Source organism: Dendroctonus ponderosae, unplaced genomic scaffold (genome assembly GCF_020466585.1).
Source record: "Dendroctonus ponderosae isolate FM_Combo_2020 unplaced genomic scaffold, Dpon_F_20191213v2 Dpon_F_20191213_2, whole genome shotgun sequence".
NCBI classification, from domain to species: Eukaryota; Metazoa; Arthropoda; class Insecta; order Coleoptera; family Curculionidae; genus Dendroctonus; species Dendroctonus ponderosae.
Genome location: NW_026018165.1, coordinates 6,117,184 through 6,139,111, shown reverse-complemented (window position 1 = coordinate 6,139,111; position 21,928 = coordinate 6,117,184). Strand labels below are relative to the sequence as shown.

Sequence of the window (21,928 nt, the reverse complement as noted above, 5' to 3'; positions counted from 1 at the left end):
GATCCTAGAAGGACAACAGTTCAAGTCATATTCGCAACAAAATCGAGTTAATTGCAAAACTGTCGATATGAAACTGGCATTTTGCTTGTAGTGAAAGGAGAATTAGATTTCCATGATCAATGAGTAAAAAACGTTGTTACAGAATATTTAAAATGTGCTGGAGGACAAAAATCGAGTGGACTTAACATCGCCACCAAAAGTTCAGCTTTATTTTAAGTTTTCCACTTATTATGGCAATGAAAATCGTGAAAAAGTATAGGGACCTTGTTTCGATATTCAGCAAATTCTTCCTAAGCCGATTTTTTACTTCCGACATGGTTTATTATTTGATGTAAATATGCATAAAGAACTTTTGAGATTTTATATGGTTTCCGGAAAATATTCAAGGTTTGTGTGGAACGAAGCCACATTACTAAACAAATTGAGTTCGCAATTCTGACTAATATTTTGACTGGCTTATTTTTGAATCATGAAGGACGTTCGAAACTTTAAAAACACTTAAAGGTTGTTCGCTTATTTGTCGAGATATACAGGGTGGCCATTTTTTGAATCCTTGTGTGGGTAACTTCTACATTTTTAAAGATAGGGAATCCGTTAAATGGGCAAAATTGGGCAGAATTCGATTGCCTATTCATTACCGTTTTCAAAATTTAGTTACCCAACTTGATTTCTGAAATATCCTGAAAAGGCAAGAAATCAACACTTTTTAATTATCATATAATTCGTAAACTGCTTAAGTTAGAAAAAAAGTTTTAAATGTCTTTGGTAGAACTTTTTGCGTCGAATTCAATAAACGAGCACTCGTTGTTATAGTCTACTTGATTTACGAGATAACAAATAAACTTATGTTTTTTAAATGGTAATCATAGTTGGCTATGGGCCTCTTAAAATCCTTATTTTTTTCAAGTTAACAATGTAACTGTTTGTATGTTTTTCTCCTTGTGTTGCCGTAAAACCTCAAAAGAAGATAAAAAAATGTGTAGTAGGCTATGGAAACAAGAACTATATTATCACACAAAGCACAAAACAAAAATGAAATTATTAACAGACACAATCATGTTTACTGGGCTAATGAAAATCATCATCTAATTGAAAATAGGCGAGATCAACGTGTTTTTTTTGTGAATGTCTGGTGAGGTAGTTTAAGTGATAAAATTATTGGTCCATTCTTTTATAATCACAATTTAAATATGGAAATATATTTACACTTTTTACCAAATAAACTTGAAGACATGTTGAATAGTTTTCCGTTAGCATCGTATCGAAAATTGGCATATTTTCAACATGATAGTGCACCTTCACACAACTCACTAGTTGAATGTGAAGTTGCCAAAAATGCCTGGATGTAAACGGAAGTTAATTTGAACATTTAATTTAAACGATTCATTATTGTTTTGTGCTTTGTGTGATAATATAGTTCTTGCTTCCATAGCGTACTACACATTTTTTATCTTCTTTTGAAGTTTTACGGCAACAAAAGGAGAAAAACATACAATCAATTATATCGTTAAATTCAGAAAAAAAAGAAGGATTTTAAAAGGCCCACAGCCAACTATGATTACCGTTTAAAAAAACTAAAGTTTATTTTTTATCTCGTAAATCAAGTTGACTATGATAGCGAGTGCTAGTTTATTGGATTCAACGCAATAAGTTGTACTAAGGGCAGTTTTAACTTTTTCTCTAAGTTAAGCAGTTTACGTAATATGTGATAATTAAAAAGTGTTGATTTCTTGTCTTTTCAGGATATTTCAGGAACTAAGTCGGGTACCTAAATTTTGATAACGGTAATGAATAGGCAATCGAATTCTGTCCAATTTTGCCCATTTAACGGATTCTCTATCTTTAAAAATGTAGAAGTTACCCATACAAAGTTCCAGAAAATGGCCACGCTGTATAATAGAAAATATACCTACTAGTAAGTGTATGTATTAGACCAATAGTTTATAAACAATTCAAGTACCAAACCGCATTTGCAAGATTTTCAACCCCATAATGTCAACACGGTATCTTTTCGATGCATGATAGAACTTTCTAGGCAATTAATTTTTGGGCAACATTTTCCTGGTTATAGGTTCTAACTGCAGAAGTTTTTATAATAATGTAGATGTTTTGTGTCGTGTCCTAAGGAATAATAGAGATTGGCATGTGCTTGTTTGTTTTGTTGCAAAGTTACGTTGTTTTTTATATATTTTTTCTTGCAAATGCGTCAGCTTTAAGCGAATGTTTTTTCTATTTCTTAGGTCCGCAGTCTTTGTGTATAACGTGGGCGAAGTAGGAAGTATTGTTGTAAATTGAATAATTAGAACACGTGAGAGAACCAGGCGTATTACGAAAAATATGCTTCCCGATTTAATTTACTTGAACCCAACAATAGCTAACAAACGGATGCAAAAAAAGTGGAACATCAGAACAAAAATAGGAATTTTATGATTACGATGGGACCATAACAGTAAAAAGTTTACTGGTCCAGCGGGGCCGGCCGTAGTATTCGACTTAAGCACCGATACGAAGAAATACTTTTTAAAATTCAATTTCAGCCCAAATCCGCTGTCGGGGTTCGCAAAATAAAAGGACGGAGATTTCATTTTCGATTTCTTTACACTTGTCGTCTGTGCGAACACGATTCATACTTCGATTATTGCTATATCCCAAATACTCATGTTGTTTTAGTTCGTTTATTTGCACCGTTCTACAGAAGATCATCGAAATAATAAAATTACAAATCCAATACTATTCGAAGGAAGAATTAAAAATGAGCAAGGTGAGCGAAGTGTGAAGAAACAGAAACAAAATATAATTAGCAGGAAGCCAAGTTCCATGTCGGCAATTAATCCTCGGTCAAAATTACATAATATTACACAATTTTTACACCCAGAATTCAGCAAGCGACAAAAAAGATTGATAAGGATGGATTCATCCAGCCTGGAATAATTTATTAACTGCAATAATTCATAATGTCTGTACGTTTTAACAAAATATCTTTCTCATCTTCAAGCCCCATATATTTCTAATAAATAAAGTACTTTTTATTTTTATATCAATCTAAGAAAGCACTAACCTGTTGGGGAATCTTATTCAAAGCCAAGGTGAGGTTGATACTAGAAGTCTCACTGTAATAGACGGTATAGCCCCAAGCGCTTCCGCACCATTTGCCACCTGAGGACGGTCGATTAGCTTCTTTGATTGATATGTAACCATCGGGACATCCCGATACGGTGAACGACTCGAATGCGCCAATTGAGAATGCTTCAAATGATATCTGCAACACGAACCATATTTTTTCAGTCTTCGGATTAATAAGCAGACAGGCATCCTGTTTAAATACAAAACCAGTTATTTTTTATTTTAATCTCCGATTACTTGGTGCAGACGAAAAGCTCAATAAAGCTATATTTGTGTTCAAAATAATCTATTGCTAAAGCAGCTTTCGAAGCCCGAAAAAAGTTGATAAAATTTTTGTGTAAAACTAATATCCTTCTTAGGCCCATTGCTTCCAGCAAAATAACAAATCATAATATTCCCTTAATGTATGCTATTGTTAGCATTCTCTTTTATGCTGTTTGGTTGCGAATCACTGACTTCTCCTGAGTTTGTTATCGTTAAAATGAGTTTAAAATTACTGAAATTAAAAGGGCATCACGTAGTACAGACACGTTAGGGCGTCATGCTACGTGACTGGAATGCATTTTCCATTTAAGACGCCATTCTTTTTAAAGCGTCAGTTTATTCCAACAAACGTGAATAGTATGCATCTTATCTTCCTGAGCCGAAATGACTTATATTAATTGGAACTTTATATGCCGGATTTTTAATGCATTGAAAATGGAATTGAACGAATACGAAAGTGCAGGGTTTTGGTACTCCGTTATATCAAGCAGGTGATTGTGTGTTAATAAATTTACAGAAAAATGTGCTGAGAAGCCTTCTCCAATTTGATGTTCTTAGTTGTATATCCAAAAGCTAAAAATACTGACTAGTAGATTAATTTTTTCAACCCCATTTTCTATTATTCTGCGTCATTCTTAGTACTCTCTCTCAAATTTTATTAATATTTTCGCTTTTATTCTAATGATTAATGTACATTGTTAAGGTATCGTAGTGCCATTAGCACACAGAACTGTCAAAATATACTTTCCTGCATTTTAAACTAAATTTGTCGAAGTTTGTCAAAATCTGCTTTTCGTGCGTTTTTAGAAAAAGCTTTGCAACCTATACATCTGCTTATGATTATTCTTTACTTCAGTTGAACAATAAAGCAGTTATTATTATATTTATATTGAAAAACCATGAAAAATATTCGTGAAAGGCGATATGCTATTGCGTCATTACCAGCTTATTAACCCTGGCACACTAAAGCCTCCAAAGCTAATAAACAATTTAGTCAAATTAACCAAAACTTCCAACTTTATGAAGTTTAGCAGCGCGAGATGAAATTAATATTAATTAGGGAACTTAGTATTCGCTAAATTATGTGGTCGAAGGCGCAAAGTTCAACTCTAAACAAATTAAACTCTTAAAATCCCTTAGCAGTTACAGCTAACAGAGTAAATCACGACTTTATTAGCTACATTGGATACGCTTTGAGAATCCTAATTTGTATTCGGTTAATTGCTGTTAGATACGGTATTAAATAACTACTTATTTATTATTTATTTGTTGAAATACTCCAACAACCACCACCTAAGCAGTAAATCTATGATAGAGCGCTTATTACTATAATAACAATATTTAACAAAAATCTATACTAATCTAACACTGCCAAACAAACTAAATAACCCAAAAACAGATACATTTACAATCTGCTAGACATTAATTCTAAAAATCACTGAAAAACTGTCATTTAAAACTTTTAAAGTATTTTTTAATAACCCTTACACTGCAGTTAAAAAATCCAAATTACAACAATCTTTCAATAATTTATTACACTGACTCTGCATGTGGTTTACAGGGGATATACTAAAAGGACTGCAAGAGAAAAGGTCACAAGTATTTGATCTCAAATTAATCTTTGGCACATGAAATCTTACAAAGATAATCAAATTACACGATGGATATCTAACACCATTGACAACATTATACAGGAATAAAACACAATGCATGGCTCTTCTTTGTTCCAACGACTGCATATTAAAGATCATAAGCAAGTGTGTTGTTGGCATAAGGTAAGGATATACATTGTATCTTTTAAGATACAAGTGCCTAAGAAACCTTTTCTGTACTTTTTCAATTAAATTAATGCTTGATTCAGCTTGAGGAGCCCATATGATGCATACTCGAGGTGTGGTCTCACCAATGCATTATACAAACGAATTCTAGTATCTGTATGAAAATGCTTAGAATTCCTAATCACAAACCCCAGAATCTTGAATGACTTGTTTGTTATGTTTGTATAATGTTCATCAAATCTCAAACTCGCTTGCAGATGCACTCCCAGATCTCTATATGTTGTCTTTCTGACTAGAGCGCGCTTGTTTACATTGTAATGAGCATGAATAAAACTTAGTTTACGTGTAAAGGACAAGACCCCACATTTTTCTTCATTCAGGAACATACCATTGTCCTTAAACCAATTGGAGGCCGCATTAAGATCTTCCTGCAGTTCTAGGCAATCCTTTAAGGTGCTCACGACCCTAAAGAATTTAAAGTCGTCTGCAAAACCCAGACCGCAAGAATATCTCAAACAATCCGGTAGAGAACTAATGAAAATAAGAAAAAGCAATGGCCCCAAGTTGCTTCCTTGAGGAACTCCCGAGGTGGCTTGAAACTTTTTAGAAAGGCATCCACCAACCTTGACTTGCTGAAACCTTAAGTAAAAGTATGGTCTTTCAAATTATATTTCAAATAGTTAATAACCTGTGAAAACCATTAGTCCCAAAAATAAGTGAAAAAAAAATTAAATAAACTTACTGTTTCGAAAAAAAAATTGCAATAGATGGTAGAGTTGAAAAGTTGAAACAGTTACAATTAGAAAACGGTACTACCTAATGTTGTGCTGACTGCATTCAATACATATTTTGCTTGTTTCAAAAGTCACTTTAGTTTACGCAGTGCAACCATTGAAAAATTGTAACATCGGGGGGAAAGGGGAAAGGGGAAACATCGGAACAAAGAAATAGATAAATAAATTCCTGCAAAATATAGAAATTTGGTGTACATTTGTCAAAAACTCAATATGGAAATTAAATATTATAAAAATGTCGAGAATGTCCTGTGTGGGGGTCTACTTCTTCGATATAATCATAACTTTTATCAGTTGTGGAATACAAACTGTACTTATAAATACAAATTATGACATAATTATAAAATTAAAAAACTTCATTGAAGTCCGGAAAGCAAACCAAAACAAAGTAGAAGGTCTAACCGTAGCTGTTAAGCTGAATTATAAATTAACAAAAAACTACTGCCGAAGTAAATATTTAGAAAGTTGAAAACTATATTAAATCCTCGGAAATAGATCCTAAAAAACCCGAAATATCCAAATAATGTCCTTGCCAAAGTTTTTACTTGATTACTATTATGTCGAGAATTTATAAATTATATCAAACCTATATGAGGACGATGTTCAATGAGTGCAAAATAAACCATTTATATTTACTTCAAATATACTTTTTGGTTTTTTCCACTAAATAATGAATTCATTATCCCTTTTCGCAGCATAAAAGCTGACAACGAAAAACATTTTTGTATTCTGCTTTTTCTCTGTAGCAAATTAGCAAAAATGGAGCAACCTTGCTGAAAATAAATATTCGGATTCACTTTAATACAACTATATTAAGGCGAAGTTTAATAAGAAGTAACATTACCTTTCGGCTTTTATACATTTTGGCATTGAATCCACTAGAGTCTGGTAATATTCTGGGTTGAGCGACTTCCAAATTTCAGTTATTTTTGCCTTTCATCCCGGAACTGTTCGCTAAGGAGCGTAACCAATGATTTCTTCATTTGATGCCATAAAGTTTTTATAATATTCAAGTCCGGACTGCTTGAGAGCCACGATAAAAGTTTGAAGTAATGATCTACACTCCACTATTTGATCGTTTTAGCTGTGAGGAAAACCGCACCATCCTGTTGAAATATGCATTCTTTATTTAAAAAATGTTGTTTCATAGTTGGAATTAAACTTCTTGATAACATTTGTTGGTACTTCTGTATTTATAGTTCCATCAACAAACTCAGATTTACCAATGCGATTACTACTCATGCATCCCCATATTTAACCTCTTGGAGAAATTTTGCTTTACGATTTAGACAGTATTTATGAAAGGCCTCTGATTTTGTTCAAAATACATACTTTTTCTCCGAAATTCACCTACGCATATGTCAATTTTTGATTCCTGCGGTACAATTCCGTTGTCCCGCATATTCTAGATTTACTCGAATTCAAACTTTTTTGCTTTTGAATAGCTAGAAATAGTGGCTTTTCCTTTGCCTAAACCGAAAGGAGATCAAAAAATATTATTATTTTTTATTGAATACTAAACTAAAGTAATCCTAAAATAATAAACCTTCTTTATAAAAACTGTAACCTGATTTGTGCAGCCATAATCTAGTTCAATCGCACGATTCATTTAAAGTTGCTTTCTGATTCCAGTGAGCTTGAATGTGTCGTAGGGTGCCTCTTCTGTTGGATCTGCAGATCTTTACATGAACACAACGTTCTCTTTGAAGAGATAATGCGGGGTCGGCCTGAACTTTTACCACTAACAGCAACACTAGTAGTCCCCCCGAACGTTTTTATGAAATGAACACAATGAAAAATATTTAGATCATTTGAAATTTTCTGCATTGATTTGCCTTTACCGTTTTAAGAAATTATAATTCATTGCTTTTTATCTGTTGCAGCACCACGCGTCATTTTCAAACTGATAGATATTAATCTAAACTAACTTAGTTTATGAGCAGATGCATGCGTAAAATTGATTTTCCTGGTAAATCAAATGCACGTCCGAATATATTTTTGTCATGAATTTTTTAACATTTCTACTATTTTATTTTGTAGTTGTTGAGAAATGAAAATGTAATGCGTTAATATCTTACTTTAATATACACTATTTTTCAACTGCAAAGAATACAAATTAAACTGAACATGGCTAACATAAGATGAAAGATTTTAGACAGACGCATTAAAGTAGCCAAACAAGAAAATTGAGTCAAAAATACGTAACATTCTCTACAAGTTGCAATGCATAATAAATAAATTGTGTTGCAGCTAAACAAATTTTGTAAAAGCTACAAATCAATTTAAATGTGTGCTCTGCATACTAGCCTGAACCACTAAAAGCTTTTCTTAATTGTAAATTTAACTTTGAAATTGTGTGCGGATTAGTTTCCATTATTACTTCCCATAGATTATAGTATACATGTTACTCTTGCTCATCTGCTATAATATTCTAGCAAAAGCCATTCTCATAATTACTTGGAAATTTTTAATTATACGTTCATTCTGCTCTCACTCTTGCAACTGCCCCATACAAAACCTGTTAAATTCCACTTTACATTCTTTAAATATCAAGCGAGAAGAGAATCGGAGAAACATTAATTAAAACATATATTACACGGCAAAGTTGGACTTTTGTAAATTTTTTATTACACGTAAAGTATTTGGAAAGCGCCATTCAAAAGAGCGTAAAATAATTCAGCTGTTTCGCGGCCGTGTTTGGAAATATGTTTCAGGCATTTCGAGTTTTAGGGGTTTTATGTGAGTGATAAAAATGAAATGAAATACACGAAATTTAAATTAGTGTTCATTTTATGGGTTGTCGTAGGAGAATATTGAAGGTTCTATTAATATGTGTAGTGTCGAAGGTTTTATTTCTCTTTATACAAACGAGCAACTTTATTATCGTTTTAAATTTTACCGATGAAGATATCTGCATGTCTAAGTAGGCGAATTGAGCTTACGCAAAACCATATATGAGCTATTACACATTGAGCTGACGGAGTGCTTAGGCAAAATTAGTTATGCAAATTGAACATTAAATTTTGCTTCATTATCTTGATAATGATATTTGCAATAATGGTTTTCAAAATGTTGTCGAAATTCCATTAAAGTAAGTAATTTTCAACAAGAAATGCGACTCGAATTAAGTAGCACATCTTTCCTTATAGGAAAAATGGATAATTATTATAGTGCTTGCAACTAAAATTTCAAATACATATATCAAAAACGGTTAAACTGAGGTATATGACATTATACATAAAATATATTTATAATTTGGAGCAGAATTAAAAAATGTAATATTACATAGTGTTCCATTTAAAATAAGCAATTATTTACTATACTAGTTATTATATATTATATTAGTTATACTTCCAGTATAACCGGAAGATTATAACTGATAAGATGAACGACTTCATTACTGTCCGAATTTAATTATTTATTATTTTATATGAATGAAGTAGAAAGAAGTTTACTTAAAGTCAATTAATTATTCGTGTCAGTTTTTATTTTAGAAAGCTAAAAAGTTTCTGTCGTTTTATGCAAGGTATTAAGTCTGAGACGGCAGTTATTCAAACTGCTTTATCTAATTTTCAGCATAAATTAAACTTACAGCTATAAAAATTTTCAACGCAAAAACTGTATCTCTGCATAGATGAAAAATAAATCACCCCAACTGAAATTTCAATAAATTTAATTAAATAAATATCGTCCTAAACTAACGAATCAATGCTGGATTGTTCCGTTTTTCTCTTCATGGCTGTTTGATAAATATGCCAATCATTTAAATTTTAATAAATCTGGAAAAAACGCAATGGGCTAACCTATTTTTACCCACAATCACTAATTGCCAATAAACTGCGCATTGTTGGTACAACGCCTGTAAAAACAAAAAAATGCTCATTAGCCTTTTATGGAACCTCATTGTTCACTTTGAAACCAACGCTAATTACAGTATTGAAATAATCGGTGTGTCGTACTCAATTAGGTTGCGGAATACAGGATATAATAGTTAATGCAGCAATTGCTGTCGGTGAAAACTAGCTGAAGGAATATTGCTTTCATTGAAATGGTGGTGACTACATTTACTGTAATTAACCTTTAAATCCGACCCGGGCTTTGCCCTCCAAAAAAATCTAAAAAAAAAATTAGTTTTGAGGTCGGATTCAGATACAAATGTGCATCCATGTTGAGGACGGCTTGGGGAATCATTCCCATTCGCTGAATTAAATTTTGATATGAAATTATTTTCAACAGTTAATTTTGTCTACTTTTTAATAGCTGCCGTTCCTCAATTAATCTTTATTCGGATGCATTCGAACAATTCGAAGAAAGACATTTGAAAAGACGCTCTCTGTTTTGTAGGATATTTATCTACGAAATGATTGATAATAGTTAAATCATGGTTTTATTAGGTACACCTTCCCTGGCTGCATTTTATTCTTTTACGCGAAATTGGAAAGGAATCACCTCTAAAGAAATAGAGGTAAAAATTCTCAAAACTCAAGAAATGGTTGTATCTGTACAAATATATGAAAAACCATTCAGGATTTTTGTCGAAACATTGTTTCAAGAGTTGTATTTAATTATCCATTAAATTGATCAAAAAACTATATGTTCAAAAATACAGTGGGAAGCAAAAAATATAAAACTTGGCGTTGGAAGAGTCGACTAATTATTAAAATCACATCGATGTAGAGGTTGCGAACTGTCTTTAATTATTGACAAATTATTAGAAGTTTTCCAGCCCTTCAACTATAGAAGAAAATATATCAAATAACGAAAAATCGACGAAGTTTAAAGACGTATAATTTTGCAAACTGACTACAATTTATTCGAACAATTTTTTTACCAGATGCAAGACGCTACATTCTACGTTAGTAACTTATAAACAATTAAAAATGTAGATATTTTGAATCACAGAGTATCTCTAAAATTCTCTTCGTCTAAGACCCGGTTCTACCAACTAGCGTTTAATCCGTGATTAACTTAGCACAATATATATCTAGTCAACCGTTTGGTAATGAAACCTTGCGGTTTGCCACAAATATTTTAGTTATTATTAAGCAATGGTCAGCAATTTTAAGTACTATCGTATTTGCTTCAAATCTGCCCTTTTGGCTGATTCCAGCACGGTTGTTATCTGACGATTCAATTAATAAATTGGTTGCCACGTTTAGCCGAATCGTACATTTAATAAATTTTGTTGATTCACTTTCTTGTTCTTTCGATTATATAAATATTTAAAGAACAAGGTGGCAGATGGATCTGCCGTTAAATTCTGAGGCGTATTTGTTTTAAATCACAAGCCTTCAAATTCAGGTCACCTAAATCATTAACCCGTGGTTTAAATATTGGAGGTTTTCACAACCTATGCGTCATTTTCCTAATCAGACAATGATAAAATGTGATCATAAAACAGATCTATTCCGTGTACAATTTAAATGGCAATGTTTCATTGCTTGAGGACACATTATTACATTAATTGAAGGATTATTGTTACAAACCGGCACTTTCAGTCGGTTACATTAACCATTGATTACATATCCTAAATCATGCGTCAAGCTATGATGACACTAAGGAAGCTAATTTAATAGATTTAATCGACGATTAATATTACATTTTTTTAAGGGGGAACCAGGCCTAAATACTATTCAAGAGACTTTGACAACAATTACGAATTTTTAATCAAAATTTTCGGACTCTAAATAACCGTGGAAGTTGCAGAGTTTGCCTCGGAAATGGTTTCAACTATCGGAGTAATATTTAGAATTTACGGAAAAAAGTGTATTAGCAGTGTTGACCGGCCATTATTGCAATGCTCTCCACAGTGTCACGATATAACATTCCAATAGTTAAAAACACCTTGTATTCTGTATATAGGTATATCGCTATCTCCCGTGTTAAAAAAACCGTGCTGAAAACACTAAAACAACTACCTGAAATTAAATAAGAAAAGGCATTAAAATAACTGTTCAACTTTGAGTGATAACATTTATCCAATATTTACATTCCTTCATACCTAGCTATCCGAAGTTTTTTTCCAAATGACAACGTAAATCATATGAGGGCTTTATGAAAATGACTTCAAAAACTGTTCTCGATTATACTCGCACTTGAAAGCTTAAAAAAACTCCGAGCAAATTCAATCATTAATTTCAATCAAAGGATATTATTATATAATGAAGTGTGTTGATCCTTTCTCTTCATCTCTAGATCAATATACACTTCATTACATACAAATCTCGTTTGATCGGAGTTTCTTCAGTGTGTACACGCCTGCTTCTTCTCTCTCAATCATTAATGAGTCAAAACAACAGTTGGTTTAAGCACCGACTGCCTCGTTTTTTTAACATATTCAAAGGATGCAAAATCATGCACATTTTAAATCTTAACATAACTTTTAAAACCAGTTTCAGTTATTTTGTACTGTCAATATTACATCAAAACCGTCCGAAAATAGGGAATATCAGCGATTTGCTTGTTCGCATTTATCTGTTTACCCATAGTTGTGAGCCAAATGTGTATCTTACATAAGTCTTAGAACATAACATTGAGTATTAGCTGTTATGACCAGCAAACATTCGACCGCAATCTTATTCAGTATGCAGCCAAACCCAAAATGGAAATGTCCGTTCGGCTAGTTGACTATGCAAATCCACTAAACCAAATATACTTTGCACAAGAACGTTCGGTTGGGCAATATAGATAAACCGGGTCCGCATTCCAGACGGATTTCGCCGAATGGCTAAGGGAGTCATAAAATTATGTTATAAATATTGGGCGAATCCGAAGAAAAATGCACCGTTGTTGCCCCATTCACATAAATCGAATAAATAATCAAATCCAAGCAGCAAATCCTTAGATATCTTGATCAGATGGCAGTAGCAGAAGATCAAATAATCCCTTCAACTTTATAGAAGCTTGAAATATTTATTTAACATTTCCTCATTTTTGCTCTATTCAAGGAACGCTTATAAACAATTTCTGCTATTGTTGCTATAATAATAAAAACAGGTTTTTGTAATACTAAATATATTTTTTAAATGAGTACAAAACTCTACGGTGTAAATTAGGTGCAATTGTTTCCTGCAACAACTTCACTAGATAACCAGGTTAGGCAGAAGTTCACGGAGTACATTAATCAGCTCTTGAGACCGGAAAATATCCAGTCTGTAATTTTAGAAACTTCAAGACAACATAAATACTTTAATGCAGCTTTTCAGCGATATTTATGATGGCAAGCAGGTTTTTAAAAAGTTGCACTAGCATTCATCTTCATTAAAACGTGTTTTACAAAGGAATCTTTTGCATATAGGTCCTATTGAATATATGGATGGTAACTACTGTTTTATTCGGCAGTTTATCCAAAAAGCATTAAAATATGAAATGTAATTAAAATAGCAACCAATTTATCGCGTTGGCATTTGGAATTCTAAAATTGTTTCTTATGTGTGAATATTGAACGAAAAAAGTATTTTGCGTTATGTATTATGTATTTTGTGTCCGAGGGAATTTATTATTTTGTCTTAGCCAATCTGTATCGTTGTAACTTCAAATTTCACCCTCTCTAAAATATAAAGTGAACTAAATGTAACGAAAGGAACTCTAATAAAATCGAAGACATAGACATAGATGCAGGGGTTTCTCGAAAAAAATAATTTGAATCAACATAAATTATTTGTTACACTGGATAATTTTCGATTTGTTGTGAATTGATTATAAAATTTAAAAACTTAACAAGTTTACCAATGCACTGACAGTCGGTTCTAACATAATTGCGGTTCTGAATGCAACACAATTGCAAAAAGAAATTTCAAGGAAAATCTGGCAGTATCTGAGAGTTGTTGGAGTTGATAGTTTGTAAATAGATTCACCGTGTGTCTTTCCGTTTTTTTGCTTCCTTCCTCATTATGCGAAAAGTATACTTTCTCTAAATGTAAATGTACGTTGCAGTAATTACCCAAAAAGTACCGAAAAAGTATTAGGTTTCAAAAATTCAACTAGTCATTCAAAAGTTCATGTATTTCTTTACGCTACAAACCAATGCAAATTTGTTTTATCCAGCAAACTTGGTAGTTCACGATTTGTTACACTGTATAATGCAGAAAGTTATCTTGCGAGACAGAACAAAACAAACTCTAAAGATAGAAATAATTTACGACCGTCCAAACCCCCAGAGTTAACATATATAAAAACGAAAAAAGCTAGTTGCGCTTTACAGCAATGTATACCCTTAAAAATGCTACTCACATCATAGCGCCTAGAGGAATGTTATAATATATCACTAAAACTTGAAAACAATAGAGCTTTTTCTCAACAAGAAAACGTTTAGTTGTCAGCTCGACTGTATGAAGTCCTTCGCTTAAACTCAAAGTGGAATACATATTTCCTGAAGCGTTTTTCTCGCTTCCTACATGCATTTTGCAGGACCGAACCGGCGAGATAACAGAAAAACCATTCCTGGGTCTTCCCCGATCCGTCACGTATAATAAATGTATATTAGCAAGAAACGTAAAGTGGTCTTTTAATGTAATTGATGGCCACAAGCTGACCCTTCTCAGCTCATAAAGCAGCTAAACTGTTAAATATTGAATGAAATATACCCCGCGCCTTGCCAAGAACTTGGAAAATGTATTCCTGGACAAGTGAAAGTTTTTGCTGGGTCAGGGTACATGTGTGTGTGGAAAAAGATAGAAGTTAATATTGGAATTACTAGATTTACTTAAAGGGTCGTTTAGAATTTTACAAATGGTTCACCCTATGCTGAGCTAAATTATTTTTTAGATTTTTTTAAAAAATTGATAGATATTTTAGGTTGTTGAATTAGCCGTAAATAGAAAGAACATATTTAACTGTATAAATAAACTGGAAATATATAAATATCTGAATGTCTAAACATTAAGAAATATAGGAAACCACAAGGCAACGAGATTAAGAAAAGTATTTGTGAGGTAGAAGAACAACAGGCTTCACCAAAAATAACTCATAATATCGATACAGAAATAATAATGATTAATGAGCTTAATAAACCATTGAAAACTCTAACTTAAATAAAAAAAACTAAGATTTAAAGATGCAGTTCAAAATGTTGAGAAGAGAGACCGTAATCTGCTTGTAAAGCCCTAAACGTTGATACAGCAGAATCACCATTTTATAGTTACATTTAATAATTTTTACGCGTTCTTCGACAGTTAAAAGATCCATATTCCAAAATGGCAAACCTTGGTTATAATTCATATTAAATCCACACTCTTCCGACTCTCCTTGATTCTCCCTTTCATCAGTGTTGTAATCCCGCTGAAATTGGACTCTGGTCAGTTGTATGCAACATGTCAGAATAATATTACAGCGGATAATAATTAGAATTATTATCTACAAGAAACCTATTAAAGAGAAGTCACAATAGAATTGTAAATAAGCAATCTTATACGAACTTAACGGAAATTACATCTGGAAAACACTGCCAAAAAAACAATCGCGTGCTTCCATTTGAAAATAGCAAATTATGTATTGTACACTTTTTAAATTGAAAATCCGCATTTCCCTAGTAATAGGGAGAATACCGTCAGATTTTGTAAACTTCATAAAAACACTTGCAGTTAATTTACAACTATGTAATGAAATACATATATTACTGATCCACAACTGAACTCTATCTGAAACTGAAATCTCACTAAACGGTCCACTAAACTCTGCGAATGAACTCTACTATTGAACAGACTAACTTTAACTAACCGCCCAACTAACTAATTTACTCACTGGCGAGAACCATCTTATTTATGTATATTTTTTACATATTAAAGCTATATTTTTAATACTTCAAAAGGAACTTTCAATAGGATACGATTTAGATACTTTGCATGATGCATGCCGCTTTCACCTGAAAAAAATACAACTTTCAAACGATACTTACGACAATTAGATTCCACTCTCGAAGAACTATTTACACATCGTGCATCTCCTATTTCATTATTTGATTTAGAAATGCTATTAAAATAAAATCTACTTTTTTATGATTTATACATACTCTAAAAGCTGCGCAATTCCGTATCGTTTGAAACAAATGCTAATTCTATCATAAAGTATACTGCCTTAGGAAAGTAATATAAATACTTGCTACAGCAAATATTATTTAAAAAATAATTACCACGAAGATAGCAACAACCTTTCTAATTCATATCTGAAAGTCTTGTCCAAAATTAACATTATTTAGACGACAACCGAACTGGTATATTTGCAAAGCAAAATCCCCATTGAGCGTGTATTTAAGTTTAATATAACAGGTGCCGGCATAAATTATTTAGGGCAAAAATAAACCCGAATAATTTCATACATAGCACTTAACGCTTTAACGTATGCCTATGTGAACACAATTTACTTAATTGAATGCCTTTGTTAACAAACTACTCTATTTGTAAGTCCATATGGCAGAACAAGCGTAGCATCAGGCATAATTATGATTAATTACTCTATATAAGTATAAGTTTTATTAATAAGTTTCTTGGACGATGTATATTTATATTGTTAATTTATAAATTCTTGGGGATGTCGTCCTACTTGGGAAATTTGGGTTTAAGTTAGATGTTCAACCATATCCAACATGTTAAACTTCTTTATTTTTCAACGTTTCGGCAGGGCTCTGCTGCCTTCCTCAGGGTTACAGATACTGTAAGGAAAACGAAAATGCAAAATCTATCTCTAACAGACCTATTGTTTTTGAAGAGCATATTGTTGCAAGAATTATTACAGACTCCTAATATTGATACTAAGGTTAAAAATCATTAAAGAGCAGATATTTCACTTACATGAATTAATTAAGACACGACTCCACGTCAGCACAAAAACAATCCAAAACACGTTACGGTACAAAAATTTTTTTGGTCACACTTTCAAATTTTGTCGAATTTAAAATATTAAAATAAAATTTCTGGTCTCTCCATGCTAAGAGATAATGTCGACTCAACTACTTGCAAAGGTGAATGTTTGATTCTGTCTGGCGACAACCAGCAAAAGTCGACTTATTTTACTTTATTATATTTTTTTATAAATATATAAATACAAGCTAATTAAGTCAGGATGCCATTGTAAATGATGGTTAAATGCTTAGGGTCTGTTTTAAAGTTAATGCTGTTTATATTTTTGATTATTTCAATTGATTCGTAAAGTTCCCGCTTCCTTGTAATGCATTCCGATTTTAAGACTTTGGTTTCTGTGTAATTAAAAGTGTGCCCTGTTTCGATAGTATGCTTTGTTAGAGATGTCTTTTTTTATCATACTTATGCCCATTTAATCTGTTTTTAAGGAGTTGACTGGTTTGTCCCATATATTTTCCGTCACAATTATTGCATGGAATATCATAAACTACGTCGGATGTATGTTCGGGTTTTATTTTCTCTTAAGTCTTTATAAGTTTGGTGTAGTTATAGTTTAGAAGGTTATATCCTTGGTGGCTTACGTGGCATCATGTTCACTTTTTGCAAGATATTCTGTACATTTTCTGAGATATTGATGAGGTTTAGGTTTACGCTGTATTTGGTTCATTATTGAAACATTTTTATATTCTGTTTTTAAAAATGTTGTTAATTATGGCTTCTGGGTAATCGTTTGTTAATAAAACTTGTTTTGCTTTTTCTATTGTGCTGCTCGGTACGCAATGCCCATTACAACGGATTTTTTTGACAAAAAGGGTGCTGAAATTTGAAATTTAACAATAACAAAAAAATGGAATTGCATCAATAGATTCACAGATATTTCACTCAACGAATTTGTGGAAGCTACCAAATTAACCCTTCCCTTCCCTAAAATTAATAATTAAAAATATGCTCTTCCAAAACAATAGATCTGTTAGAGATAGATTTTACATTCTCGTTTTCCTTATTTTCGTTGCAGTATCTGCAACCCTGAGGAAGGCCACAGAGTACAGTCGAAACGTTGGAAAATAAAGAAGTTTAACATTGGATATGGGTGTACATTTAGCTTAAACCCAAATTTCCCAATTAGGACGAGATCCTCATGAATTTATAAATGAACAATATAAGTATATATCGATATTCTTTGCTAATAATTATGTTTGATATTTTTGCACATATAGCAAGTATTTTGTCGGTTAATGTAAGAATGGTCGTTTACGCTGTTCTCGGTCTGAAATATGTACATTTATATACCTAAAAAATATTACAATCTATTGTTAATTAACGAAATTATCTCACAATCTTCCGGAACGATTAGTTCAGAAAACTGACAAAAATTAGGTTTCTATTGAAAATAAATAATTTAATATAACGCGTAGTCGCAGTTTTGAAACCGTATTTTTAAATAAATCTATAGATATTTCTCGCGTACTCTTCATGGAACTTTATAAACCCCTTTAAGGAATGATGGCCGATTTCAATCACCCTGTATTTAAAGCCGCTTTTGCAAATACCTCGTTATTTCAGGTCTGATTCACTTATCTCGATCTTTTTGAAAGCTTACCCTCAGTGTTTTTGTAGCTGAAGAAAAGAGCTTGCTCGAGTGGCCTTTTAGAAATCCCATAAAAGTCTGTGTTTGTCAGGCAAATATTCTACATATGGTAGATAGAGTTTTCTGAATATATTAGTCTTGTTTCCCTAAGAAATGTTTAATGAACAAATTTCGATTTCATCCTCAACAAGGAACATTAGCATTGCGGAAATGTTTAACATTTGTTAAATAAGTCGTTAGGAGGACTGAATATAGGAATTATGTTTCTGAGGCAAAATTACAAAACATAAGCCATCAGGTAAGGTCATCCGGCCAAAAGATCAAACAAAATCAAGCAAAGAAGCGGCAATCGGCCTCCTTCCTTAAAAATGCGCGTGAATAATATTTTCATCATCCCAATTGAATTATCGTTTCGTTCTTCCAGGCATTTTCATTGAAATAATAAATTGTTTAATTTTGCTAATGATGCTAAAGCAAGCACAAATGGTCGGTGTCTAATTTCCAGTAACTCTTCAAAGTTACCCCATTGCAATTAATTTGCGTCTTGGCCGAATAAGTTGCAATTATATTTTGTAGTCCATTAAAATATTCTACTTTTCACCTAGTTGAAACATTTTTGTTGCTTAATTGTGACATATAAACAACCACTTTCAAGTGACATGTGTGTGGACCATTTTCAATTTGCCAACTAACCGATCGATTAATGGGTCAACCTTTTGATAATAAAACAAATCAGACTCCATTTAGTTTGAACGGGAATATGTTGAAAATGTTTTAATTTATTCAAACCATTTGAAATGCACAAAGGGCGTATTTGTTTCAGCCCCAAACTGTTTAAAATTTCAACTCAATTCGGCTCGGACGATATTCTACCTCCAATTGGACGAGTTTATTAACATCGGAAACTGGAATTTATGTTGCCAACTTTTAATCCGGCGGACAAATTGAAAACGAGATTTCGCCAATCGCTTTTAATGAGATCAAACTGGGCTCAATTTATCGATGCGTTTTCGACCTGTTCCTATAAAATTAACACTTAGCAGCTAACTAATGCTGAAACTTAGTTTAACAGCACTTTGTGGGAAAATATTACAGAAAGCGTTGATTTATTGACAAAAGCAAGACAGACAAATGGTTAGGAGCATGTCGAGAGATTGAAAAAGGTAGAGAAATAGTATTCTACGAAAATATCAAAAAAGCCCTCACGATACAAGTAAAAAGGGACTATTGCAACTATCCACGAGATCAGAATATAATTTCACACCCAAAAAAATATGAAGATTCACCAGACACTTTCAAGAAGCCTGCAATATACAACAAAAGCAAAATTACGCACAACGCACACTTTCAGATAAATTACAGATATCGGCTAAAACGAAATACTAACACTGACTAAAAACACAACACCGGGAAATAAACCCCAAAGACATGAAAGAACGACACAATTAATGCATACTAAGAAATTGTATTGTACAAAAATAAATATAAGGAAAGACAGAACCAACGTGACCTTAAATAAAAATTACAAGAAATGGAACACTCCCAAAACCATAAATGAGTACGCAGAGCAACTGAATGATAACCCTAAAGATAAATCATCACATGACTTTTACAGTGAGTGTGAATGCAGCAATTGGAAATAACTGCCAAAGTGAAAACAAGAAGATAAAACTAAATCAAAGAACAGATACACTCGAGAAACCGAGAATAGAAATGACAGATGAAACTACAACGGAGTACAGAAATATCTACAACCAAGGAAATGGGAAAACTTAAAAGAGAAAAAAACGCAGAAAACATTGTAGAAGAAAACAGAAGCCTAAAAGTGCTAAGAAAGGAAAACGGGATGTGGAAGAAGGACAAACATAAAATCAAAAATAAAAATGGGAACATAATGACGCATAAAGGCATAATAACGTCTATCTAAACTTTTTACAAACAACTATACTCAACACCAAACAACGGGTTAAACCCCAATATCCCTAAAGTGCTAAAACAAGAATCGAAAGACCTGAGATAGCTGAAGCTGAAATCATGGCAGCTCTGAAGATCATGAAAAATAATAAAGCAGCAGGCGAAGACGGCCTACTAATAGAAAACATAAACAATGGTGGACAAAGCAATATTACAGCCCTGAAGCTCCTATTTAACAAATGTCTACTCGAATAATACCGTCTCAGTGGGAAATCGCACATATAATTCTCTTACATAAAAAATAAGAAAATACAGATCTTGAAAATTATAGACCGATCAGCCTATTAAGTCAAAAGAAGCATGCCAAGTCCTCAACAAGTTGACCAAAGTTGTTATCAAGCCAAACATGTTGCGAATGTTGGTTCCAATTTATTCTAAAAATAATATCTAATGAAAGCAGCCTGATCGACACTAAATAAATTCAAAAGCAACACACCGAGAGCATGGTGTTTGTTTCAGCTTAATTTAAAGATTATTGACCCTTTCATAATGTTTAAGGAAGACAAATATTTACAGTGTTCTCTACATCCCTCCACTAACAATAATGGGGGAGTTTCTATCAGGCAAAGTAAACATTTGCTGAAAATATTTCCTAAAGAACCTAGTCGAGTGAGGAAAGCTGCTAGAAATATGGATTTGCTGTATGAGCATCATGAGAACATGCGAAAAATAAAAGATGCAATGTTTGAAAAGATGATTGACTGCACAGTTTCCTCTAAGTTTACTAATGGGCAATTAGAACCGAAAATCTATGTAAAGAAGCGATAGCGTCTGGTCTAAGAAAATGTGGTTTTAATAGCTGCAATAAGGCGTATAATGAGTTGGCTGGCTGAATGTTTTCTATCGTCATTTTAGCTCGCGTTGCCAAAACCAAATTGTTTAATATTCATTATCCGCACGAAGAAACTTTTACGCGAAATTACTGTAAAACATATATGCATAGCTGATGGTTATTATAGTAGTATGATTCAGGCAACACTGGCAACATTAAAAATAGCTCATTTAGCAGTTTGATGTGCTTTACCATATGAAATATTAATGATTGTTTTCTAAATTGCCCACTAACAAATGCATGCTGTTATTGAAATTCAGATCATGTTTATTTACGTCTATTATAATTTATTACTCTGACTATTTAACGACGATTTGAAATTGGGAAATGTTAATTTTAATTGCGCAAAATGTTCTGAACATGCGAATAGTTGATATTATTGGAGTAAAAGCACTAATACAGCGAGAGGACGATATCACATGAAAATACCTTCAATCCGAAAATATATTTGATCGATATATGCAGTACACCCAGAAAGACGTTCGTTTGTATTCATTTCTCAATCAATATTAACTGATAAGAAAGCGTAGTCAAAAAATAATAATAAAAATAAATAAACAAAAAAATATTTTAAGAAATCATTCCAATTTACAAAACTTAAATAAAATATAACTAAATGCAATATAACTAGCGTTTCTACTTAACGTTTTGTTTCATGACGAAGGGGCATTATTTTAACCACTTATTCTAGATACAAAAATATCCCTAGTTTGTTGTAT

The 21,928-nt window shown here is 32.5% G+C and overlaps 1 protein-coding gene across 1 annotated transcript in view; it reads right to left on the bottom strand.

The window, feature by feature from the left end:
- The window catches only part of LOC109538377, a 129,041-nt gene that overhangs the window by 29,372 nt on the left and 77,741 nt on the right, over window positions 1-21,928 (bottom strand). Inside the window, exon 4 of the mRNA XM_019905594.2 lies at window positions 3,059-3,259. Within this exon, the coding sequence (XP_019761153.2) occupies window positions 3,059-3,259 (201 nt within the window). The remainder of the gene's footprint in view (window positions 1-3,058; window positions 3,260-21,928) is intronic.